The sequence below is a fragment of the Festucalex cinctus genome, chromosome 5, assembly GCF_051991245.1.
Source record: "Festucalex cinctus isolate MCC-2025b chromosome 5, RoL_Fcin_1.0, whole genome shotgun sequence".
NCBI classification, from domain to species: domain Eukaryota; kingdom Metazoa; phylum Chordata; class Actinopteri; order Syngnathiformes; family Syngnathidae; genus Festucalex; species Festucalex cinctus.
In genome coordinates this window covers 13,717,483-13,742,737 of record NC_135415.1, presented here as the reverse complement: position 1 = coordinate 13,742,737, position 25,255 = coordinate 13,717,483, and the positions used below count along the sequence as shown (strand labels likewise).

General features: G+C 38.2%; 4 protein-coding genes across 5 annotated transcripts in view; all 4 read right to left on the bottom strand.

Annotated features, from left to right (window-relative positions):
• znrf3 (zinc and ring finger 3) overlaps positions 1-10,985 on the bottom strand; it is a 105,975-nt gene extending 94,990 nt beyond the window's left edge. The window contains exons 1-2 of the mRNA XM_077521690.1: positions 10,856-10,985; positions 358-470 (exon numbers count right to left, since the gene is read on the bottom strand). Coding sequence (XP_077377816.1) covers positions 358-408 — 51 coding nt within the window. The 5' untranslated portion in view covers positions 409-470; positions 10,856-10,985. The remainder of the gene's footprint in view (positions 1-357; positions 471-10,855) is intronic.
• A 730-nt stretch (positions 10,986-11,715) lies between these two features.
• LOC144019009 (uncharacterized) lies at positions 11,716-15,169 on the bottom strand. Of its 2 annotated transcripts, none has more exons than XM_077521796.1 (3): positions 14,860-15,169; positions 14,261-14,533; positions 11,716-12,822 (listed from the first exon to the last, which is right to left on the bottom strand). In XM_077521796.1, the coding sequence occupies exons 1-3, from the start codon at positions 15,035-15,037 to the stop codon at positions 12,110-12,112; spliced, it is 1,164 nt and encodes a 387-aa protein (XP_077377922.1). In that variant the 5' UTR covers positions 15,038-15,169; the 3' UTR covers positions 11,716-12,109. The 2 variants fall into 2 exon arrangements, with proteins under 2 accessions (XP_077377922.1, XP_077377921.1); XM_077521795.1 differs by having other exon boundaries at positions 11,716-12,825; positions 14,860-15,166.
• Positions 15,170-15,709: 540 nt separating this feature from the next.
• On the bottom strand, positions 15,710-19,554 carry LOC144018986 (uncharacterized). Its single transcript, XM_077521752.1, has 2 exons — positions 18,927-19,554; positions 15,710-17,683 (listed from the first exon to the last, which is right to left on the bottom strand). The coding sequence occupies exons 1-2, from the start codon at positions 19,207-19,209 to the stop codon at positions 16,428-16,430; spliced, it is 1,539 nt and encodes a 512-aa protein (XP_077377878.1). The 5' UTR covers positions 19,210-19,554; the 3' UTR covers positions 15,710-16,427.
• Positions 19,555-20,160: 606 nt separating this feature from the next.
• LOC144019056 (uncharacterized) lies at positions 20,161-25,192 on the bottom strand. The gene is made up of 3 exons (XM_077521867.1): positions 24,941-25,192; positions 22,872-23,731; positions 20,161-21,195 (listed from the first exon to the last, which is right to left on the bottom strand). The coding sequence occupies exons 1-3, from the start codon at positions 25,068-25,070 to the stop codon at positions 20,539-20,541; spliced, it is 1,647 nt and encodes a 548-aa protein (XP_077377993.1). The 5' UTR covers positions 25,071-25,192; the 3' UTR covers positions 20,161-20,538.
• Between the last annotated feature and the right edge of the window lie 63 nt (positions 25,193-25,255).

Here is a 25,255-nt window from a genome sequence, read left to right as displayed (position 1 = left end):
ATGGTAGTAATTACAAAAACGGCCAGCAGGTGGAAGCAGAGTGTAAGAGATTAACCTGGGCCATGATGAAAACAAGCTGTTTCCCCCTCAATTCTAAGCAGATTTGTAGCTATATTCTAATAATTTCTTCAAAACAGAAATATACTCGAGACACTAATCTTTCTTTTGGTAGGTCCCATGTTTTTATAGCCATAGAACACAACATTCTGTGGGCCTTGCAAAGTCAATCAAAATCCAGTAAAACAGCTGGGAGTGAAGGGGGTTGCTTCATTGAAAATATTTGTGAGTGAATAAGTTAAGCACAGGTAAAACTATTAATACCTATTACAGTATATTTGATACCATTTTATTGCTTACCATTTTGTTACTAGTGGACCTCGGATGACGTAGAATTTTCATTCTTGACATATTTCAGTGTAGTCAAGTCTCTCTTCAGCGGTGACATTTCTTCCTCGAAAGGAAGTTGTTTCCTGTTAATAAACCAAATACATACTTTAGAGGCCACATTTGCATTCTCAAACATTAGCTGTTCTTAAAAGTTGGCCTGTATGCAAAAATAACGGCTGCTAAGTCAACATGACCTCAAGTGGAGTACGGTGACCGTGTAAAAAAAAATAAAATAAAAGCAGCGTTTGTCTTGGCTAACTTCCTCTTGCATAATTCACTTCTGGGAAGGCAGCCTGCTTGTGTTACATAACACAGCTAAAATAACCATGCAAAAAAATGCTCCAGTTGAAAGAAAAAAAAAAAGCAACTTTCTTTAACCTTAAAAGAGATTCACACCTTTTAATTTCTGGGGGTGGGTCTTTCAATTGAGGTTAGGCTCGGACTCTCCACATGACGTGTTGCAGCTGGGCCAGGGGGAACAAAAAAAGCAGCTACTCGTTGCTGGTTTCAGCTGATTGCATCAGTTTCTCGTGTCATTGATACGCCCGCTTGTTTACATCTGCTAAAAGTTGGCAACGGGAATCTTGCACTAGCACCCAATAGCTCGTTTTAAAGGGATGTATTATGCAGGGGTGTGACGATGTATCGATATCGCGATAAATCATGATACCCTGTCTCCCGATAGATTATCGATACGCCCACGTAAGTATTGTGATATTTGTAGTGAATAACCAGCCACTTATTGTTCATGAATTATTGAGCAATTACTTGGCGGGCCACTAGGGGGAGAGCCTCATAAGAGTGGCGGGGAAAGTGACGGAAGTGTTCAGGCGAAGAAGACTCGTGAGCTTAGTTTATTGTTGTTATTATTATTATTATTATTATTATAAATGTTTATTTTTTACTATTGTTCTATTTATTTATTTTTATTTATATTATATATTTATATCTTATGTATTTATATTAGATTTTTATTTATTTATATTATATTATTATTATTATAATTATTATATATTATTTATTTTTATTAGATTTTTATTTTTATTTTTTTTTATATATGTATGTATTATATTATGTATTTATAGTTATATTTTTATTTATTTATATTATTTTTATTATAATATGAATTATTTTTTTATTATTTTTTCCATTTTTATTATTTTATTTTTATCATTTTTATATTATTATTATTATTTTGATATTATTATTATTATTAGTATTATTATTATTATTATTATTATTACTTTATGATTAGTTTTTATAATGGATTTATTACCTGAGCAATATACCGATAATCGGGGTATCGTCATATTGTGAGATAATCGTTATGGTGACCCTTGTATTGCATATCGTATCGTTTCTTGAGGTACCCAGAGGTTCCAACCCCTAGTATTATGTAAAAGTGACTTTCTGAAGCGCCTATCCCCACAATATACAATATCTTACTTACAACTGTACAGTTTCCTACACTAATTGGCAAGTGTAACTTGGCAGTTTGATGATGAAGTGCTGTCTTTTCCAGTGAAAATACAACTAGTTCTCTCTCTCTTTTTTTTTTTTTTTTTTTTTTTTTAATAATAGGCAGGGTCAGCTGTGGCTCATTTGTGTGAGACAGGATCGCCTCAAACAAGGCTAGAAAAATTCTGAAGAAAAAAAAAAATCTTGAGCCTTGAGGTATTTTTTTACGTTATGTGTTGTTTTATGTTTTTATGAAGTCTAGAAATTGTGACATCGCCAACTAGTGGCCCGGCATGCATAGATGCATACTACATTGGTTTTGAAAATGCCATGTGGATTAAAAAATCATATTTTTTTTTTTTTTTTTTTTACAATGTTGATGTCATTTAAAAGTACCTACTACTAAAACCCTCTCTGTTGTGTTTTTTTGAGGCGACTCAAAGGAAACCGCAGATTTCTGCTTTAGCGAAACGCTCACAAAGTTCTTTTTAAGGTCTTGCGGGTGAAATCGAAACACATCTGCAGCTCGCCACAAGTCAATCCCCCCCCACCCCACCCCCTACGGGACCGCAGGCTGATTTCATTTCTCGGTATGTGAGAGTGTGGGCAGCCATGTGGAGTTAACCTATTTTCCAAAATGTTGTTGTCAAAATTGGGTTAATTTACAGAAAAAAACGCCCCCAACACACACACACACACACACACACATTCCTGTGTGAGTTCCTGCTTGGCTTGTTTGACTGCAGGCCAAAGAGCCGCCATTTTCACTGGTTCACAGAAGCATTACCATGTCAGAATGAAACGGTAAGCAGAGCTGCATTGTTACCACAGATTACCATTAGCGCAGCAAAGGAGTCGTGATGTGAAAATGATACTTTGTTTTTCTACAATGTGTCAACTGTAGTGCCGCAATGTGATGCACTATTTGATAAATGTAATTAATTATGCTTCGTGGGCATGAAGTGGCTCCTGCATGAATGAAAATTTGAGAGTGCGATTTTTCCCGATTTTGAAGCCTCATTTTATATACTTGCAGACTGATCATTCGAATTGGTCATGGCTTTTAACAACATGAGAGCTGTCTAAATTAATTGATTAAGCGACAAATAATCAATTTTCTAATTAACCGACAACTATTTTAATAATCGAGTAATCATATGGAGACATTTTTAATTTAAAACTGTCCAAATCCTCTGATTTCAGCATATCAACAGTAATTGTTCACTGATTTATGAAGTCCATCAGGAAAGAAGATTATTTTATTTTCTGTGTTTAATCAAAATAAGATATTTTCCAATTTTTTATTTTATTTATTTTTTTACATTGGAAAACAATGACCTAACCGGTAACATAGTACAACATCAATACTCCTTTTTTTTTGTCACTATATGAATATGAAGTACGAAATAAACACCAATCACTGGTTAATGAAGAGTAATCGGGGGAAAAAATGCTTTTGTCATACACTTTCATACAAAATTCAAATAATCTGACTAACCGATTGAATTAGGGATAGACCGATTACCGGCCGGGCCGATTATCGGCGCCGATATTCGGCATTTTAACAAATATCGGCATTTTGAATAATCATGTGCCCGATAATAGATCCATTTAAAAAGTGTTAACTTCAGGGAACTAATTATTTACATTTCCAGAGATGCTGCTGGTCCTGCACCTTCTGTTTTTGTTTGAAAATAAAACTAAGATAAGTACATTTTAATACAGTACTTCAGATATGTTTACTTTTTGGAAAACTTTATTTACTGTAGAAAACAATAGGGAGTTTTTATTTAACTTTTGAAAACATGCCACTGCCCCTGGGAGATCCCTGAACTGTTTTGTTAGATTTTTAATGTCTATTGGTTAAGATTTTGTTTAAACTCCAATATTTAACAAACCCTAAAAGTTGTTCACTAAATATTCTTAAATTAAAAAAAAAAAAAAAATCAGCGTTGGAGTTTGTTTTTTTCTCTCAAATTTTGATGCCAATATTTTCCCTTTTAGAAAAATGAATATCGGCTCCAAATATGCGCTATCGGTGTTGTTGACTATGAATAATTAGTAGTATCGGCTGTGAAAAAAAACGTATCGATCTATCTCTAGATTGAATAATCGATAGATTAATCGATTCTAATAATACTCGATAGTGACACCTCTAAACAACATTCTTCTCTGTGGCGTGTCACATTTAGAAGATGTATTTTCACTTGATAAAGTCTCGCAAGGCCGTTCATGAGTAGCTTAGCTAAAAGTGAGAGTCAAACTTGGAGAAAACGTGGCAGCTGATCAAACACGGCTGGTGATTCATGCAAAGCAAACAAGAGGCGAAAGGACACGATGTGACAATTTTTCTCAGGCAAGGGTCACCTGACTGCCAGACATGCTTGGGGGCGGGGGTGGGGGTACGGGATGCTTATCTCATTCACTCACAGCCATTTTCAGAGAAGCAATTCCCTTCACTCCCGGTTGTTTTACTGGATTTTGACAGATTTTTCAAGGCCCACAGAATATTGTGTTCTATTGCTATAAAAACATGGAACCTACCAAAAGAAGGGGGAAATAAGTATATTTCTATCTGTTTCCGTTTTGCATCAATTAGCATTAGAATATATCTAAGTTTCATCATTATTCACAAATCTATTTAGAAATGTGAGTAAATGAGCTTTTTTTGTTTTTTTTCCAACATGTCCCTGGTTGAGCTCTTTTGCTCTGCTGCCACCTGCTGGCCGTTGTGTAATAACTCCCATTTCTTCAACCGTTCTTTGCAGTTGAGAGGCTGCATCAAAGCCTTCTGTATGCTCTAGCATAAAAAAACAACAACAACCAAACATGAAAAAAAAAAGTATAAATACGTCTTTGGGACACTTAAAACATTTAAAGTAGAACGTGTTTATACATTTTTGGGAGTAAATGGGTTAAAGGTATACTTGACTCATTGAACAATTTTCAGCAGTGAAAAGTTAATATTTTGTCCAGAATGAATTTTATAACTTCATTATTTTTCATGTACAATTAATAACTGTATTACTGCTAAACATTATCCAAAAAAAACAACCCAGACAGTGCCAGACGATTTCAAGCATTTTAACTCATCTTTCAAGGCAAACAGAATATTGTGTACTACGACTACATAAACATGAGGGTACCACATGAAAGATCACATTCTATTCTTTCATTAGAAAAAAAAGTATGTTTCTACCTTATTCCGTTCTTTTGTAATCACTGTTTGAAAAGAGGTAATTTGAATGACAACCAAGCGAAAATAGAAAAATAAGGAGAAAACAAACGTTTTGTGAAAAGATACATTTTCACTTGACTTTGTCACTAATAATTTTGGTTTAGTGAAGCTTTGTGAGATAGATTTAATGTGACAAACACTTTGATAATTCACGTCATACTTGAGAACATTCTATTTCATCAGATTCCGTCATGTTTCATTGTAATTTCCTACACCAGCAGCCCATTGAAAAGCGATACAATGCTGCCATCTGCTGGCCATGGTTAGTGGGTGTTTTTGATTTCACAAGCCATTGACCAGGCAGAACTCCACTGAGACGTTGCCCATTGATTAAAAACAAACAAACATAGTTGACGGAATTTAACGTTTATGGTGGCGTACATCATGATTTTACTAATTTTGGCGGTAAAAGAGTTAGTACCTTTAAAAAGTAATTTTTCTACTTGCTGTCGACTGATGATGACATCACCTGTGCTGAGGAAGTAAGTAACGACCCATCATGGCTCACCTGTTTTCTGGGTTTGGTCAGTAAACTGAGCCATGATTGGTCGCTACTCGCTACTGACTTCCTCAACACAGGTGACGTCATCATCAGTCGATAGCAAGTAGAAAAATTACTTTTTAAAGGTACCAATTGTACATGAAAAATAATGGAGTTACCACATTAAATTATAGACGAAATATTCACTTTTTACGGCTAGAAATGGCTCAAAGAGTCAAGTATTCCTTTATTAAGGCTTTATGAATGATTCAGTGGAGTCAAAGCGAGTCAGAGTCAGGATAAACAAACAACATATGTTCAACCGTGCTCGTCAACATGGATGAAGATGAGCTGGTCCACGTTCACACACATTTACTTACACCCCGCACTCAAACACACACAACCTTCTTTTCAACCCTGACGGAGCTTTCAGGGGAAAAAAAAAAAAAAAAAAAGTTCCTTATCCTCTTGCTGTTGATTCACGAGCAGACAAGCCGCCACATGTGCGGGAAGTGAAACCATAGCAACAAGGGCCTTGCGTAATACATGACGCACTTCCATTTAGCATCAGCCCCAGAAACCTTCAGCGTTTCTTTCTTACCTTCACTTTTAAACCAAAATATTTAATATTATAACGCTTGGAAGAAGTGCAATTTTTCTATTGGACATCATTCAATTCAATTGTGTAACCTAATGAAGTGTCGTGCTCACTTAGTTTGCACATTTATGTGTTTTGACAGCGCGGCTTCTCTCCTCTGTTGTCACGGTAACCAAGGATAAGCATCTCTCCCGTAAGCTACCTTGACTGAAGCGTGTGCGTCACGGCGGTAATGTTCAACCGCATTAATTAGAGAGGGGGAAAAAAAGCTCAAAATAACAGCTTTGTTTTTGACTCTTTGAAAATGCCGGAAGACATTAATTGCATTTAAATTCATATTAAAGGACAAAGACGAGTTGTGTTACAAACATCCTATAAAGCCTGAACCATATGAGAGAAAATTCTGATTCTTTGTAAATAGAGTATTTATTGGTCCTTTGGAACAAAAGAAAAGTTTTGCATATCAACTTCCACATATGACTTTTGATTTGTGTCATATTTGATACATCCGGTCACAGAGCTTTAAATACGTACATTTATAACTGTCAAAAATATAATAAACGGACATATCAGTCATATTAGTATTTCCAAAAAATCAGAAAGAACATTTCCCACTATTAATAAGTAGGTGTTATAGGTGTCTCTCCTTTCTCAATTGGTAAATAAATAAATAAATAAATAAATAAATAAATAAATAATAATAATAATAATAATAATAATAATAATAATAATAATAATAATAATATCTACTTCCACATATGACTTTTGATTTGTGTCATATTTAATACATCCGGTCACAGTGCTTTAAATTCGTACATTTATAACTGTGAAAAATATAATCATAAACGGGCATATCAAACATATTAGTATGTCCAAAAATCAGAAAGAACATTTCCCACTATTAATAAGTAGGTGTTATAGGTGTCTCTCCTTTCTCATTTGGTAAAAAATAAAAAATAAAATAAAAAATTTATATCAAATTCCACATATGACTTTTGATTTGTGTCATATTTGATACATCCGGTCACAATGCTTTAAATTCGTACATTTATAACTGTCAAAAATATAATCATAAACGGACATATAAAACATATTAGTATGTCCAAAAAATCAGAAAGAACATTTCCCACGATTAATAAGTAGTTGTTATAGGTGTCTCTCCTTTCTCTTTTGGGGCGATCTTGGAAGGTCCCTGGGTGATACTGCCCACTAATGGATTATCCGTGCAACGCATGAGTCAGATCATTTACGTCAGGGTTTTATTGTGAAAATAATATTCTACTCATGAAATAGACGGCTCAAAATGTCTTGTATTTAATTAATACGATACGTTTTGGATCGATAGGGTTAAGGAACAAATTAAAACTCTTATCTCAAGGCAGCGTTGAATAAGGATCAAAACAAGACATCACAAAGACACAACTATCACGCGTGTTAATAATTATATTATTAAATCCTCAAGAAATTAATGAGGATTATTATATATGCTACATTTAAATGTGTGTAAAAAAAAAAAGTGCGACCCAATGTTTCAAAGTAAAGGCGTTTGTGGCCTCGGAACAGTTAACAGGTCACACGGCTTAACAACTGACGGAAGATTTGGTCCGATCGTCAGTTTACAGCGTATTTTTACCACACGACTATTTCGGTCGGCGCGCCAGCTTTTTCGTAGAGAGCTCGTGTGACAAGTTGCGGTGAACCCGAGCGAGCTGACATTTGTCACTGCGACACTGATAAGCGAGCGCGCACGTGTGCAGGAATGCAAAAAAAAGAATGAACTCACAAGTCTCAGTTGGTTACACTTGACTGGAGTAATATACGACGGCAGTGTAGTTCGTTTACTTGTGTTTATACTGGCACAGGGGAGTTTGACCTCAGGGCAAATAATCCTCCCCCTCATGTTAGTCCCACATCGTTTTAGCACATTGGATAAGACGGAAGGTCAATATTGGAGTTTTCTTGTAAGTTGTGGAAAGAACAGAGTTGCCCACGATTATATCCTTCACCTAAGCCAATATGACTAATATATATTTGTCTTATACAAGCCTTATTATTCAAAATAATTGTTTATTTTGGATATTTGATTTAATTTTGTTTCTAAAATGTTTTATTTTTTGGGGGGGGGAGATAAATTGTTTGAGTATACTTCTTTTTCAATTATGAATTTTTTTTTAACTGTTTCATAGTTTTTTGTGTAATTTTCCATTTACTTTATTTGTGTATTTTTGTTTTGTATTGCTTTATAATAATTTTGTCTAATATTATTTGATTTGGTTATTTTCTTTTTCTAATATTCAGATTTAATATTCTGATATTTTCCAAAAGTGTACATTTTGTTTCATAGTTTATATTTTTTCGTATTTGTCTATATTTCTTCTAAGATTTAGGTCGTTTTTTTTTTTTTTTTAAGAATTATTTGGGAATGCTTCTTTTTCAACTGTGAATTTTATAACTGCTTTCAAATATTTTTCTATAATATTTTTTTTTTTTCTATTATTCAGATTTTAATATTCTGATGGTTTCCAAAATTGTACATTTTGTTTCATAGTTTGTATTTTTTCATATTTGTTCATATTTCATATGGATTTTTTTGCTTTTATTTTATGGTGTTTTGTGCAATATATTTGATTTTTTTCAAATTCAATTTTTTGTTAATTTTCTGAGTTTTTTATATTATGCTGACAGTTTTTTTTTAAAACCTTTTTTCTCATATTTTTTTAGGTTTTTTTGTTTCTTATTTGGGACATTTTTTTAAATTTGTGTTTCTTTTCTCTATTATTTTCTAATTTTTGTTTTTCTTTCTTCTAACGTTCTTCCATTTCTAATATTTTATGTATCTTTAATCTAAAAAAAATATTTAAACTTTGTACTTTTTCCCCTAATATTAATGTATTTTTGTCTAACATTTTGCGTCTTAATTCTTTGTATTTTTGGTCAAAAAACAAAACAAACAAAAAAAACATTGACACATATTATGTGCATTTATCATCTGGTATTTTATTTTCTAATGTTTTTGACCGTTCACTTTGAGTTTGTTTGTTTTGTTTTGTTTTATCTAATAAATATAAATATATAAATATAAATACATAATAAATATAAATAAATATAGTGCAATATTTGTATAATTCCATTATTTTTTTTTAGATATTTGTATTTATGTTTTCATTTCATTTTTGTGTTTCTTTATATGTACAATATTAATATTTTATTCCAATATTTAAAATTTTCTACATTTTTGCGTAGTGTCTATTTTCGATTACATTGCCTTTGTTTAGAATGTGGAAGTGTACCTAATATTTGACTTGTGTCCTTCCCATTAGCAATAGCACGCATTCGTACGTGCTAACAAGGAAATACTTGGTTCGTTTTGAAGGGAAGGAGGTGATTTAGGGGGGGTCACGCATTTCAGGAATTCCACACAGTCTGACAAACCCTACCCCCTTGCTTCACAGAGCCTTCATCTTCACTGTGGTCTGGTGCAATAAATCAATCATCGTCCTGTCATTAGAACTCATCTATCTGCTATGTGAGGAAAAAAAAAATGGGCCACGGGTCCTATATTCTCCCATGAAAGCAGTCTTGCTAAAAACCAATCTTAAACCTTCCACAGGCAACATTACTGTCTTAAAATGTGATAAAAAAAAAAAATATAAAAAATGAACTGCTGTATAACACAACTAAAATAAAGTAAAACTGTATACTCATTTCATTTAATCGAAGGCAGCGATTTGGCTTTTTTTTCCCCCCAACACATCATGGTCCTACGAGTATAGAAACAGGTTAACGGTGGTATAGTACAACTAAAATAAAATTAAACAGCTCACCTTTTTTTAAAAATGTGTAACTGAGGCGTACTTTGGAGGTCCTGCTCTAATATATATATATATATATATATATATATATATATGGAGCCTATCTCAGCTGGCTCTGGGGAGTAGGAGGGGTACACCCTGAACTGGTTGCCAGCCATTCGCAGGGCACACAGAGACGAACAACCATCCACACTCACAAGCACACCTAAGGAGAATTTGGAGCACCCAAGTAACCTGCCATGCATGTCTTTGGAATATGGGAGGAGACCGGAGTACCCGGAGAAGACCCACGCAGGCATGGGGAGAACTATCCACTACTTGGTGCTATTTCTCACCATTCAAAGCATTCAGCAAAAGGTCACATCTTTTACTGTTGTCTGCAACGGTGTCACAACTGTACAAGTTAAGTGTGTGTTGTTATTTATGCTGATAAATATTAGTTTTAGTAAAATAGCAAGGTACTCTTGCTGGATAAAGGTGTGAAGTTATTGCTGCATGCTTTGAATAAGGGGGAAAGTAGCCATCTTTGGTGGACAATTAAAAATTGACATTGAAAATCCATCTATTCATTATCAAATATTCAAATACATGGGGCAAGTAAAATTAATATACTACAGTTTAATGTAGTAGCTTAGTTTTTGTTGTTGCTGCCTTCACCTGGTATCGAAATTATGGTAAATACCACATGTCTAGTTGAAAATTACACGTGAACGCCCGCTGATGTCTCACTGGGCAACTGGGAATGATAAATTTCTCTTTCCATAGGTTTTATATGAACTATAGCGTCACCTGGAGGTGTTGTCTACAAACCTACGAGACCTAACATTTGACACACATTCTTAAACATTAAAACATGGGTTTTTGTTAACATTTAGATGCACCTTGATTGTACAGCACCGTCTGTGTATTGGAAACAGCTTCCAATTGTTGTCGGTTGCTCGTTCTCAGCTTTTTTTTTTCTTGACATAAGTTCAATTTTCTCCTCCTTTCGCACGCTAACTTCCGCCTTCCTCTTCTTCTTCGGTGGTTGTTCTCCAGAGTGTGTGCAGGCAAAACGGCATGTGGTCGCCATCTTGAGGCGGTATTGACGACTATTGAGCGCTTAAAAAAAAACGTATACAAAGTGCCGTACATAAAGTAAAAATAAATAAATAAATCAGACAACAAATACAGTTACAACAATAAATTAATAAGACAGTAAATACGACAAAGGTAAGGGCAGACAGAGGAAAGATGCAAAGAGGTCAGACTCCAAATTGTCTTTATTGTAAAAGCAAGTCAGACACAACCGTGACATTTTTTTACTTGTTCTTAAAATTAAATTAAACAGTATATCAATGTCTATATATATATTTTTTTACTTATTTCCTAAGCATGACATCTGACTTTTACACTTCGATAAGAGATTTATATTGACGTCAGTCATGACACACACACGCTAATCTCCCCACTCCCCGGCTAACTCATCCAATCACAAATCTTCACTTCCCCGCAAAGAGTTTTAACTGTGACGGTTTCTGAATGTGATTGTATGAGTAAGTTTGGACCTCCGCAACCAGAAACCCGCAAAAATAAATAAAATTGAAGTTCAAACCAGGGTTGTATGAAATTCAGAATTTATCAGAATGGCCGCTAAATCTCAATTCAGTTCTTGATTTTGAATTGCGGTGGCAAAAAAGGAAGACATTCAAAATTGCAGGAAGTAGAATTCAAATTCAAATAAACTTACAGAAAAGCGTAGTCATTGTTTTTTTTGTTTTTTTTATTAACATTCAAAACATCACATAAAACAGATCATTAAAATAAAAAAAAATAAAAAACTTGATATAATGGTAGAACAGCACTGCATTTCCCAGAATGCCTTGCTTTATTATTAGGGCTTTAAAATGGCTGCCCAAAGATCGTTGACATTTTGTTTGGAGCACACTAGTGAAATACACCATATCATTCTGACTGATATGTGATGAGAAAACATTTCTCTGAATTCAATTCAATATCAATTCCTGTCATTCAAATTCAAAATCAATTCATCATCCTGTTGGGTGGAGTCTATTCAAGTTCATCTACTGAATCGAATTGTATTCAGAAAATTGCACAGCCTTGTCTTGTATCAGTGGTCGCCCATCCCCATTTAATTAATTGTGCGTTTTGACGTGCGCCAGCATGTTTGCCTCGACACAGAACCGCCTGCCGCAAAGCGGGCAGGCGAAGGCTTTTTCCCCCGAGTGTATCTGCATGTGCGTCAGCATGGCGGACTCCTCAGAGAAGGTCTTGCCGCAAAACGGGCAGCTGAACGTTTGCTGCACCGTGTGCGTTTTCATGTGCCACTCCAGGTTCACCTTCTGCGTGAATCGCTTGTCGCAAACGGTGCAATTAAACGAATCCTCCCTGTGCGTGTTTATGTGATTGCTTAGATTCCTCTTGCAGGAGAAGATTTTCGCGCAAATCGGGCAGGCTAAAGGTTGATCGACGGTGTGAGTGACCGTGTGCGCGATCAAAGCGACTCTCGAGCTAAATCTTTCGCCGCAGACGAAGCAGCTTATGGGGTTAGCGCCCCCGTGTTTCCTCATGTGCGCCGCCAGGTGACTCTTCCGGGAGAACCGGTGGCCACAAACGGAGCAGCTTAAGGGTTTCTCACGGACGCGGGCGCCCGCGCTCGACGGCGCGCGCGCCGAAATCATCGGGCTGTGATTGTCGCGCGGGGGCGACCAATCTGGCGAGTCGTCGTCATCTTCACTCTTGACGAGGGCGCCGCTCAGCAGCAGGTTGCTGATGCTGGACCCTTCCTCCTCTTCCTGCTTAATGCGGCGGCGCTTGGGATGCGCCAAACTGGAGGTCCCTTCGAGTTCTTCTGTCGGTGACAAGCAACCAGAGGTGGGAGTAAGTCACAGTCTCGAGCCTCAACCTTCCAATTTCACAAATTAGTATTTACTTTGTATCATGTGTCCACAATTCTAGCCTTTTGTGCGCATATTATACCCGATTTCTTCACTACAGATGAGTATTTCATGCATAAGTTGCACCTATTTTGTGCATGCGATAGTAGAAATATGTCATGGTTACAATTACTCAACTCAACTCACTCAAGTTTATTTATATAGCGCTTTCAAACAGCCTGAGCTGTCACAAAGCGCTTTACAGAAACACAAAAAACAAACATAACATAAAACATTAACACCAATACAATACAATCACAACAAATTGTGACATAGAAAGAGAGAATAGGCCGGAACAGAATAGAGAAATTTAACCACTTTCATGAAAGGAAAAAAATTATTAACTAATTCAAACCCAAAGACGTATAAATACGTTTTTCAATACTTTGTTCTTTACTCCCAATTTTTTTCTGTTTTTTTTCTTTTTTTTATGCTAGAGCATAAAGATAGAGCTTCTGACATGAAGAGGTCGTTTAAAGCAATGGTAGTTATTACAAAAAACGGCCATCAGGTGGCATAAGAGTATAAGAGATCAGCCAGGGCCATTTGCAACAAGCTCTTTTTGCAAGTGTTTTCAACAGGTTTGTGAATAAAGATGCAACTTATTCTATATTAACTATATCTATATCAACTTATTCAATATTCTAATGCTAATTGCTGCAAAATGGAAACGGATATGTTTTTATAGCAATAGAACAGAACATTCTGTGGACCTTGCAAAATCAGTCAAAATCCAGTAAAACAGACAGGAGCAAAAGGGGTTTGCTTCAGTGAAAATGGCTGGGAGTGAAAGAGTTAATTAACTAATTTGCTCCCAATAACGAGTAAATACGTATTTTTTGTTTTTTTGTTTTTTAATGTTTTAATGTTTTAAGTGTCCCAAAGACGTATTTATACGTTTTTGTTTTTTGTTTTTGTTTTTATGCTAAAGCATACAGCAGGCTTTGGTGCAGCCTCTCAACTGCAAAGAACGGTTGCAGAAATGGTAGTTATTACACAAAGCAGAGCAAAGGAGATCAACCAGGGCCATCTCGAAAAAAAAAGCTAAATTACTGACAATTTTAAATAGATTTGTGAAAACTGATTAAACTTAGCCTCTCTTCTAATGCTAATTGCTGCAAAACGGAAACAGATAGAAACATACTTTTTTTCCCTGATGAAATACGAGACTTTAATCTTTCTTTTGATAGGTTCCATGCTTTTATAGCAATTAAACACAATATTCTGTGGGCCTTGCAAAATGAGTCAAAATTCAGTAAAATAGCCGGGAGCGAACGGGATTGCTTCTGTGAAAATGGTAGCAAGTGAATGAGTTAAGTGTTTATTTGTCTGTGTGACGTTTCGTCTCACCTTCTGAGTCTGTACCGCTCCTCAAAAGTTCATCGATGTCGTCACCGTCGGACAGCGGCGCAAATAGGGAGTCTGCTTGTGATGATCCGCGGTGGTCTCCTTTAGTGTCCGTCATTTGTTGCAACTCAGTCGGTCCTTCTTCCATTTTCATGGGGACGGCTGCCATTTCCTCTTTAACGTGGAGGGGCTGCGGATGCTCCAGGGAACTGGTGGCGCCCCCTTGCAGCTGAGGGGGAGGTTGCTGGACTTGGTGGCCAATCTGCGTCTGGGCGTCTGTTGGACACAAGCAACACAAACGCAGTTGTTATGTTAAAAACATTTTTCACACAAATTATGGACCTTATTTATGTGTGGAATTTGATTGTGTTAAACGTGATGATGATGATGATGATGATGATGATGATGATTGTCAGAAGGCAGCACGTGGTTTGCCTCAGTTCTGCTAGGCTGGGGGGGGTTGAATCTCAGCTCACTTATATTTGGTTACTTATTTACATAACTTTGAGGAAAATAATGATATAATAAATATTTAAAGGCTTTAATAAACGTTTGGTGATGCTCTGGGGTGATCAAATTGGGGTGTGAACATTTGAACGTACCTTGGATGTGCAACACCAGTTGCGACTTGGAAATCGCTTCTAGTTGTCGTCGTTGTTGCTCGCTCTCCTCTCTCGCTCGACGAAGTTGCTCCTCGTACGACGCTATCGTCCTTTCAAACAGTCCAAAGATTTCATCGGCGGCCGCAATCAGTCGCTCTCTTACCAATTCTTTCAACATTTTGACGATTTTTCACCTCCACAGTCGATGGGGCTTTATTGTCCTCACGCGGGCAATTTTAACAGGAGTCGGGAACTTCAGCTTTCTTTCTCGGTGGTGGTTCTTCGACAGTCGCGCAGCTGTAACGCCGAGCGATCGCCCTCTTGAGGCGGTATTTAATCGTTCACAAGTTTAAATGATTATTTTGAAATTTAACACAGTCGTGGGAGGAAAAAAGTGAGGCCGTGGAAAACAACTTCTTCGAGGCTTCGAGGAATTTCTAGTTCACCAGATGCAGCCTCCTAAGTCAGCGGTGTCTAAACTCGGTCCTCGAAGGCCAGTCCTCCAGGTTTTGGATGTTTCCCTGTTGCCTCAAACGCAACGCATCATCAGCATTGTGTTTGTGTGCTGTTTTTTTTTTTTTTTTTTTTAAATAGCCCAAATGTTTCATCCGCACCCGCATTTAGTAGCTCTCTTACCAAATATTTCAACATTTTGACATTTATCCCCTTCACAACCCCCACGCGATGATTTTAAAAGCGCTTTCTTCTTCTTCTTTGGTTGTAGTTCTAGTCACAATGTCAGGTGGCCGCCATCTTGAGGCGGTATCAAAGACGGCTCAACGATGCGAGCATAAAAGCACGTGAAGGGTCGGAAATTGAATTGACATTTGACTTGTTTCTTAATTTAATTCAATTTAATTTATAGAGCACTTTAAGAACCAAAGCTGCATAAAGATACAGTAAGACATACAAAAACAAACACGGTTTATGTTAATAACATGAACACATGTAAACATGTCACAATAAAACACTGAAACAATTTAAACATTACAACAATAAAATACAAGACATTAACATTTTATTGAATAGAAAATATTACATTAGATTTACTGCACACTGACATGATACAAACAGTACAGTATAACATGCATCAGTAGTTTTTTTTACGTTTTAAAATAGTTTTTGTCTGTTCTCTTTTTCTAATGATTATTTCTAGCTGTTACAATATGAAAATAGAGTTGAAAACTTGATATATGTTATTTACAATAGGAAAATGTGTTTAGAAAAACATGGAAGTCAATCACGTCTAAAACAAAACCTGTAATGAAATGTTTATAATTTGATAATGGAGCAAATGCAATTTCATCTATTTATGAGAGAGTATTTGTCAGGACATTTTTTATTTTTTTAGTTCACTAAAGCACTTTCAGTTTTGCCATCTTAAGCAATTTGGCTGCCACATTCAGCGACTTTTTCAACCTTTCACGCAACTCTTTTTCAAAAATGTGACCAAAAATGTGTTACTTCTGGTTAGAAACAGGAAGCCAATCACAACGTCAGTTTCATTGTGTCATATGTTTATAAACTACATGTTAGTATGTTTTCGCACAACTAGGCAGGTTAAGTGCTCATTCTCCTTTGTGTGTCTGCATGTGCGCTTTAAATCTGTTCTTATGAGAGTACTTTTTACCACAAACTGAGCAAATGAAAGGCTTTTCCCCCGTGTGCGTTTTCATGTGCGACACCATGTTCCCCTTGAGAAAGAACGTCCTGTCGCACACAGAGCAACCAAAAGGCTTTTCTCCCGTGTGCGTCCGTTCGTGTCCGACCAACGAGCCCTTTTGCGCAAAGCGTTCGCCGCAAATGGAGCAGCTGAAAGGTTTTTCCCCCGTGTGTATTCGCATGTGTGTGATCATGGTGGGCTTCTGGGAGAACGTTTTCCCACAAACCGAACAAGTGAACGGTTTTTCTCCCGTGTGCGTTCTCATGTGCGATTCCATGTTCACCTTCTGAGTGAATCGCTTACTGCAAATGGAACAATTGAAGGTTTTTTCTTTGTGCGTGCGCATGTGTTCGTTTAAATTGCTCCTGTAGGAAAAGCTTTTACCGCAAGTGGAGCAAGTGAAAGGTTTCTCTCCGGTGTGCGTTACCGTGTGCGCAATCAAAGCCACTTTCGAAATAAATGTGTCGCCGCACGCCGAGCATTGAAAGGGTTTTTCTCCCGTGTGTTTCCTCATGTGTGAAACCAAGTGAATCTTCCGAGAGAATCTGTTGCCACAAACCGAGCAGCTGAAGGATTTCTCTCCAACATGTGCGCTCGCGTGCGCCCGCATGTGTGCCCGTTGGGTAAACGTCTGGCCGCACACCAAACAACTAAAGGGTTTGTCACCGGTGTGGGTCCGCGCATGTACATTCAAACTGTACTTACTGGGAAAGCTTTTGCCACAAATGGAGCAGCTAAAGGGTTTTTCTCCCGTGTGGGTTCTCATGTGGAGAGTCAAGTTGCACTTGTAGGAGTAGTTTTTGCCACAAACCGTGCAGGTGAAACGTTTTTTACGCTGGTCGTCACTTTCGCAGTCTGTGTCGCTCCTCGAAGGTTCTTCCGTGTTGTCGCTGTGTGACAGTGGCTCCAAGAGGCGTTTCGGTTGTGGTCCTCCAAAGTGGTCTCCACTTGGACTGCAATGATGAAGATGTGACGACTCGGGCAGTTTATCGTCGTCCTCGTCTTCGCTCTTCATGACGACGATGGTCAGTGGCAACTCGCTGATGTCCGCCTCCTCATTTTCCTCCTTAATGTCAGGGAACTCCGGACGCTCCTTTTCTTCTTTAAGGTAGCGGGGCTGTGGATCTTCCTGCTCCAAACTGGAACTCTCCAAAAGTTCGTCTACCGGACATCAGTAAAGCAGAGGTAAGTCATAAGTAAGTCTCAACCAGAGATGGGGATTAGCGAGTTCATTGCACTTTTCAGATAATATCTCACCAGAAATGTCTCATGGGAATTAAAAATCAATTTCAGTTTGTCAGACACTTTTGTCACATGACTCTGAAAGGGTCTTATTTACGTGACCATACAAAAGTCGGCCTAAAAATATTCACATTTCAGCCGGCAAGAACTCCACTTGGAACGTAATATCAAAATTATCACGTCACATTTATAAAAACAATAACATACTTAACAAAAACGCAATATAGAAGCACATAACTGTCCCACGTAAATCACCTTGTTGCACCAGTTGGCAAGAATATTCCGCTAAAATATGAGTAGAACATAAAACTTTGAAATGAAATACATCATACTCGAGTTGCGAGGCATGCTGAATGAATTCATGTGTGCAGAATGCAAAATGGCGGCACGGTAGTCGAGTGGTTAGCACGTCCGCTTCCCAGTTCTGAGGTCTCCGGTTCGGGTCCAGGCTCGGACCTTCCTGGGTGGAGTTTGCATGTTCTCCCCGTGCCCGCGTGGGTCTTCTCCGGGTACTCCGGTCTCCTCCCACATTCCAAAGACATGCATGGCAGGTTAATTGGGCGCTCCGAATTGTCCCTAGGTGTGCGTGTGAGTGTGGATGGTTGTTCGTCTCTGTGTGCCCTGTGATTGGTTGGCAACCAGTCCAGGGTGTCCCCCGCCTACTGCCCAGAGCCAGCTGAGATGGGCGCCAGCAGCCCCCGCGACCCTTGTGAGGAATAAGCGGTCAAGAAAATGGATGGATGGATGGAGAATGCAAAATGATACGTTTTTGGAATTTGAACTTACTCCTCTGATCAGCCAATCAGAAGTCGGAATCCCACTTACTACTAAGAGTCATTGGTCCATTGAAAAGCTGCACATAGTCAAAAATGACGTGACAGGGGTTACTTCGCAACACTTGACATCCCGTCCTCGTGATTTCGTGTAGCAACCAACCACTGAGCAACAAATTTTAGCATCGGGTAAACGCGGTCAAGTCTGTTGTGATTTGTGTCAACTCAAATGACTTTGGAAAAAAAAGGATTCTTTGGTAACAGACTCTTGAGTATCAACAAGTCGTACCAGTACCAGTTGCCCGTCGAAGCAGCATCGCGTTATAAACGTAAATTAAGTTTTCTCCGCCACAATATTTTGTCTGTACAAGATGAAAATATGAACAAACCTTGTTCGCGTTCCACCCTTTGGTTCTTGACATCTTCCAGTTGTCGTCGTTGTCGCTCGGTCAACTCTCGCGCCCGACAAAGTTGCTCCTCGTATGACGCGATCGTTTTTTCAAACAGTCCGAATATTTCGTCAGCGGCCGCAATTAGCCGCTCTCTTACCAAATCTTTCAACATTTCGATGTATTTAACTCGATTTTGCTTGGACTCTTTTACGTTCCGTCTTGAGAAACACACACTTCCGCCTTTTTCTTCTTCAGTGGGGAAATTTACAGAACCACGCATCGGTGGCTTCGAACTACCGCCACCTTGCGGCGGCTTCCCCTCGTCCGGTCAAGTTTTGGCGACCACTGCCGACCAGTCCTCTCATGTCATGTCCCTTCATCATTCACTCACCTACCCTGTTGTGTAAATAAAGTTCTTCAGGTTGCCCTTTCTGCCTCTCTCCCTGCTATGTTTCCCCGTGTTTGGGTCCTCTTGGCACATCCACGCACCCTTCGTGACGGTATGACAAAAAACAAAATTGACTTTTCAAGATGAACTGAGGAAACAAGAACCGAAAGATAAAACTTACAGACTCACGTTAATGTATGTGCATACATGTACATTTGTTTAAACCAGTTCCAATAGTACAGGTTACCTGTCTTGAATTTTGCCTTTTCAACCCGAATGGCGCGACCACAGTAACAGGACCGCCATCTTGCTGCTGTATTGAAGACGACTCGAGATCAAGAGAACAGAAGAATGAAGTCGAGCTGTGGTCATGACTCGAATTTATTTCAAATAATGATGTGAGCAACACACTGTCAACGGAGGACATTCCACCGAATGGGAAACAAACTTTGGAAATACTGTGTGAGAAAATGAACATTTGCAACCATTCATCTTTACTTGAACTCCAAAATGAAGACCTCGAGAGACATTTTATTCAAGTGTATTTTTATGTCCATTAATTGGCTTTTTTCCATCAAACCAGTACATTACAAACACAATTAACCCCACTTTGATTCGATTAGGCTTCATTACAAATGACAAAAAGTGTGACTGATGTAGAGATGAAAAAAGTTGTAATTATGGAATTAAATAAGATAAATAGGGTAATAAAACACAGTAAAAACAAGACAATATAATGCAGCCAGCGCATCCAGAAAGTATTTCCAGTACTTTCCTGCAGTTTGTTATATTACAGCCATTTGCCAAAATTGATTTTTTTTTAAATGAACACACCACATCATATGACAGTTTTTAGATTACTGTATTTAAAATGAATAATAATAATAATAAGACCACATATACAGGTATTAACAGCACTTTATCAGTCTTCTCCACAAAATTCTGCTAAACAAGTGTGGCATGAACAAATGACAATAAGTCATACATCAGAGTACAATAACAAACAAATCTGTGTCTTTCTCATTCAAAATTCAATGTTCCATGAAGAAAAAAAAATACAACAAATATAGGAAAACTCTGTAAATACTTTCCGAATGCAGTGGCCATACAATGTGCACTGTATTGTATTTTTTATTCACAAGTTTTATACTACTTTTCGACCCTTTATACATGATAAAACAACTTTTTCCCAAGTGTGACGCCACCAGAATGAACCTTTGATCAGGTCAATTCATCAAGTAAACTACTACTCCCTTCTTCCTTGTGTCTGCGGACATGTGCGTTCAAATTACTCTTGTACGCAAAGCTTTTGCCGCAAAGTGAACACGTGAACAATTTCTCACCGGTGTGCATTGCCGTGTGCGCGATCAAAGCCACCTTGAGGATAAAGCCTTCGCCGCAAATGGAGCAACTGAAAGGTTTTTCCCCTGTGTGCGACTGCATGTGGACGTTCAAGTTGCTTTTGTGGGAGAAGCTTTTGCCGCAAACGGAGCAACTGAACGGTTTTTCCCCCGTGTGTATCCGCATGTGCGTTACCATGGTGGGTTTCTGCGAAAACGTTTTTCCGCAAAACGAGCACGTGAAGGGCCTTTCGCCCGTGTGCGTCCTCATGTGCGTCACCATGTTTGCCTTCTGAGTGAATCTCTTCCCGCACAAGGAGCAACTGAAAGTTTTTTCTTTGTGCGTGCACATGTGATCGTTCAAGTTGCTCCTATAGGCGTAACTTTTCCCGCAAACCGAGCACGTGAACGGTTTCTCTCCGGTGTGCGTTCTCATGTGTGTCGCCATGTTTACCTTTTGGGTGAATCGTTTGTGGCACACCGAGCAACTGAAGGGTTTTTCTCCACTGTGCGTTCTCATGTGCGTAGTCAGCTGGCACTTATAAGAATAGATGTTTCCGCACAGCGAGCAGCTAAAGTGGTCTTTATGGTTGCCATCACCTTCGCTGTCTGTGTTTCTCCTTGACGGTTCGTCTATGCTGTCACTGTGCGACAGTGGAGCTAAGAGGTCGTCTGGCGGTGGCCCCCCACTTGGACCGTGATGCTGAAGTGGCGATGTCGCAGCTATTTCATCATCATCGTCTTCGCTCTTCACGACAACCACGGTCAGTGGCTCCTCCTCCTCCTCCTTCTTTTTAACATGGAGGGACTGTGGATACTCCTCTTCTTTAATGTGGGAAGTCTGTGGACCCTCCTGTTGCAAACTGGAGCTTCCTCCCCGAAGTTGTTCTTGACCAGCAATCAGCTGCTGGACATCTGAAAGGACGCAAACAACACAATCACAATGCAGTGAGATGTTTTGGCTACATGTGATATTTTCTTAACATGTAACCCAGCTGTAATTTCATTTAATATATTTCCTTGCCAGTGTTTTAGGGGTGAGGGACTACTGCTACTCCAAGCGGAGCCCACAATTAAATTATGTCACACAAACTGTTTAATACTTTAAAACTTAATTATTTAATAATTTGCAATTCAGGTTATTACTGTACATTTTTTAAAATAAAGCACAGTACTATAGAATGCATTTTTTATTGCAAAAAAATAAAAAATAATAATGTTACAAAACCTATTTATTAGTGTCTTTTGGGAACTGGAACGTTTTAATGGAATTTTTCTGTACAGACACAATTTAAAATGAGCAAAAGAATGTATCCGCCAAAGCTAAATAGTTGCGTTCAAATATGTAAATACCTTCGTTGGGCAGCCCAATGTATGTCTTACGAACAGCTTCCAGTTCTCGTCGTTGTCGCTCGTTCTCTTCTCTTTTTCGACACAGTTCCTCCTCGTACGATGCTATTGTTTTCTCAAAGAGGACGAATATTTCGTCAGCGGCCGCAATTAGCCGTTCCCTTACCAAATCTTTCAACATTTTTGACGCTTTCAATTGATTTGGTTTCGCTTATTTTCGTTCCGTCTCGAGCAAACGTGCACTTCCGCCTTTTTCTTCTTCCGTGGTGGTTTTACGCAGCAGAGCATCAGCGGCGTCGAACGGGCGCCATCTTGTTGCAGTATAACGACTACTGTTGGAAAAGTTACAAAAAAGAGCTGTCTGTTGTCATGTATATTGCAAATAAGAGCAACACGAAATAAAGTGCGCCTTATTACCGTACATGTAGAGATATAAACAGCAAGTTTAATTTTGTTCGTGATTTTCCACTAGCTTTCACCACCCATCCATCTCGAAGTAGCACCCACGGCCGCCATCTTTCTCCGGTATAGAAAACACGGACAAAGGCGATAACAGCTAATTTGCCAAAGAATGTAAGCAACAAATAGATGCAACATATGGTGCAAAAACAAACGTTGCAGTTATTATAATAAATTAAGCAAGAATCAAAATATGAAACATTCAAATTTGTCATTAAAAAAAAGACAACAGAATAAAAAGTATATTTACATTATGTGAACTTTAAGAAACATAGCATACACATACATACTGTTGTACCTTACAACACCACAGTTGATTTTGAAATACAACTTTCAGTTTTAATTTAAAACATCCGGAATGTCATTTAGTCCCGTGTGTGATCGCTTGTGTTTAATCATATTTACCTTCCGCGTGAACCTCTGACCACAAACAGAACAGCTAAAAGGTTTTTCTCCGCTGTGCGTTCTCATGTGTAACACCATAATGGACTTCAGGTAGAATCTCTTGTCGCAAACCGAACAGCTGAAGGACTTTTCTTCTTTGTGTATGCGCATGTGTATGTTTAAGTTGCTCTTATAAGAAAACGTTTTCCCGCACACCGAGCACGAGAACGACTTCTCTCCCGTGTGCGTCGTCATGTGTGCAATCAAAGCCACTTTCTGAATGAAACCTTCGCCGCACACCGAGCAACTGAAGGGCTTCTCCGCGTTGTGCGTTTGCACGTGCGCGTTCAGACTGCTCTGGTAAGCGTAACTCTTACCACACGCCGAGCACGCGAACAATTTCTTTCCGGTGTGCGTGGCGGCGTGCGCAATCAGGGCGACCTTTCGGACGAATTTGGCGCTGCAAACGGAGCAGGCGAAGGGTTTTTCCCCCGTGTGCGTCTGCGCGTGCCGCGTCAAGCTGCACTTGTACGCGTAGCTCTTGCCGCAGACGGAGCAGCTGAAACGTCCTTTGCCGGTCCCCTTTTTGGAGAGTTTGTCGTCATCTGTATCGCTGGTGTCTTCGACGTCGTCGCCAGGCGACAGTGCGGCGGGTCCTCCGCAGTGGTCTCTGCTCGGACTGCGGCGATGAAGTTGCGACGACTCCGGGGGTTCGTCTCGGTCGTCTTCGTCCTTCACCACCACGACGGTCAGTGGGAACTCATCCTCTTCCTCTTTGACATCGGGGGGGCTTGCATCCTCCTCCTCGTCATCGTTGACATGAGGGGGCTGTGGAGCCTCAGCTTCCTCTTTGACTTGACAAGCAATCCGCTGCTGGGCATCTGGAGGAAACAAGTGACTTCAGTTTAAAAAATAAAATAAAACATCACATTGTGAAAAAGTAGAGAAAAAATGTGATGAAAAGAAATACAAGTTTAGAAAAAGCAACGCAAAAAAAAAAATCAAAATACGCTATTATTGTAACAAAAATATTAGAAGAAAAATGGGCTAATATAAGATTATATACCAAAAAAAGGAAAGATCAAAAATAAATTTGATTTGTAATACACAAAAAATTTAATTCAGTAAAATTAGAAACAATTAAATAAAATTTAAAAAAAAACATTGTGAAACAATGTGATTTTTTTTTTTTTTACAAAAATAGCACAGAATAAGAAAAAATAGAAAAAATATTACATGCAAATAAACAATATTAAATAATGTAAAATAAATAAATAAAATAAAATAAAAAGCTCAAATAATATACAAATATTGGGTGGGGGTTATCACCCAAATTATGACTGTGTATAAGGAATGTTATATACAGGTGTGTATATATATAGTTTATGTTTTGAACAATATTTTATTGTTTTTATAATTCATGCCATATTCAATAAAAAATATTGTTTTGGACAATATTTGAATATAATAACATTTGTATCAAGTATTGGTGCTCATGCTCAGTGTAATAAATAAATAAATAAATAAATAAAAAAGTGCTATCACTTGAATCCCTAAAGAAATTATTTTGGAATATATCTCTTTTTCCAGAACAAAAATTAAATCCCTCATAGTGGCAATATTTTCAAAGTAAGAAATTATAGTCTTTTTATTCCTGGCAAAAAAAGAGGCAAAACTGTGTAGAGGAGGTACATGGAATGCAATAAGACGGCAGCTGCTGTTACACTCATAACAAACCAAACCCATGAACATGACAGCTGCCTCGGGTAATGAACCACACGCTGCTTCACCAAGCGTCAAGATGAGGCACAAGGTCCGAGTTTTCGTTAAGTTCTGTTCCGAATTAACTGTAAACAAGACGTGTGACAACAGCTTGTAGTGTAGTGAACTGCCTTCCGCGCGTTTGCACTGTACAATCTCTTTTAAAAAAAAAATACAAAAAAAAAGAAAAACGTCCATCACATTCATTTTTTTCTACCACGTTCCAATTTTGCTGATGTAATAAGAAACTGCAACATTGCACGCGTGAAACGATGAAGTACAACTTTTTATGTGTTTGTTTTGTTTTTAAGGCTAGTGGACGTGTTTACCTTCGATGTGAAGCACAATTCGTGTCTTGGCAACAGCCTCTGGATGTCGGCGTTTTCCTTCGTTCTCCTCTCCCGCCCAACAAAGTTCTTCTTCATCCTCCTCCTCCTCGTCGTCTATCTCTTTCCACATTTTTTGGAGGTGTTTGGTTAGGAAATGATACAGAAACACCGCTGTTCAGGAGCTCGTATCAAATGACTACTGTCGCGTGACTGATGATGTCACAATTGTTCGCCACGCCTGTTGTTGGTCAACGACCTTTTAAGCGTTTTTCTAACACTATAAATTATACTGAAAATGTTACATGAAAATTGAAC

What these genes read in the sequence shown, in the direction of transcription:
- LOC144019056 (XM_077521867.1), bottom strand. Translation starts at nt 25,070, where the DNA reads ATGTGGAAAGAGATAGACGACGAGGAGGAGGAGGATGAAGAAGAACTT. An exon ending in AATTGTGCTTCACATCGAAG is followed by an intron (nt 23,732 to 24,940) that starts GTAAACACGTCC and finishes TGTTTCCTCCAG; the next exon opens with ATGCCCAGCAGCGGATTGCT. An exon ending in GTCAGAGGTTCACGCGGAAG is followed by an intron (nt 21,196 to 22,871) that starts GTAAATATGATT and finishes TATTCTTATAAG; the next exon opens with TGCCAGCTGACTACGCACAT.
- LOC144018986 (XM_077521752.1), bottom strand. Translation starts at nt 19,209, where the DNA reads ATGCGTGGTTCTGTAAATTTCCCCACTGAAGAAGAAAAAGGCGGAAGT. An exon ending in AAGGGTGGAACGCGAACAAG is followed by an intron (nt 17,684 to 18,926) that starts GTTTGTTCATAT and finishes GATGTCCGGTAG; the next exon opens with ACGAACTTTTGGAGAGTTCC.
- LOC144019009 (XM_077521795.1), bottom strand. Translation starts at nt 15,037, where the DNA reads ATGTTGAAAGAATTGGTAAGAGAGCGACTGATTGCGGCCGCCGATGAA. An exon ending in ACTGGTGTTGCACATCCAAG is followed by an intron (nt 14,534 to 14,859) that starts GTACGTTCAAAT and finishes TGTGTCCAACAG; the next exon opens with ACGCCCAGACGCAGATTGGC. An exon ending in GAGCGGTACAGACTCAGAAG is followed by an intron (nt 12,826 to 14,260) that starts GTGAGACGAAAC and finishes TGTCACCGACAG; the next exon opens with AAGAACTCGAAGGGACCTCC.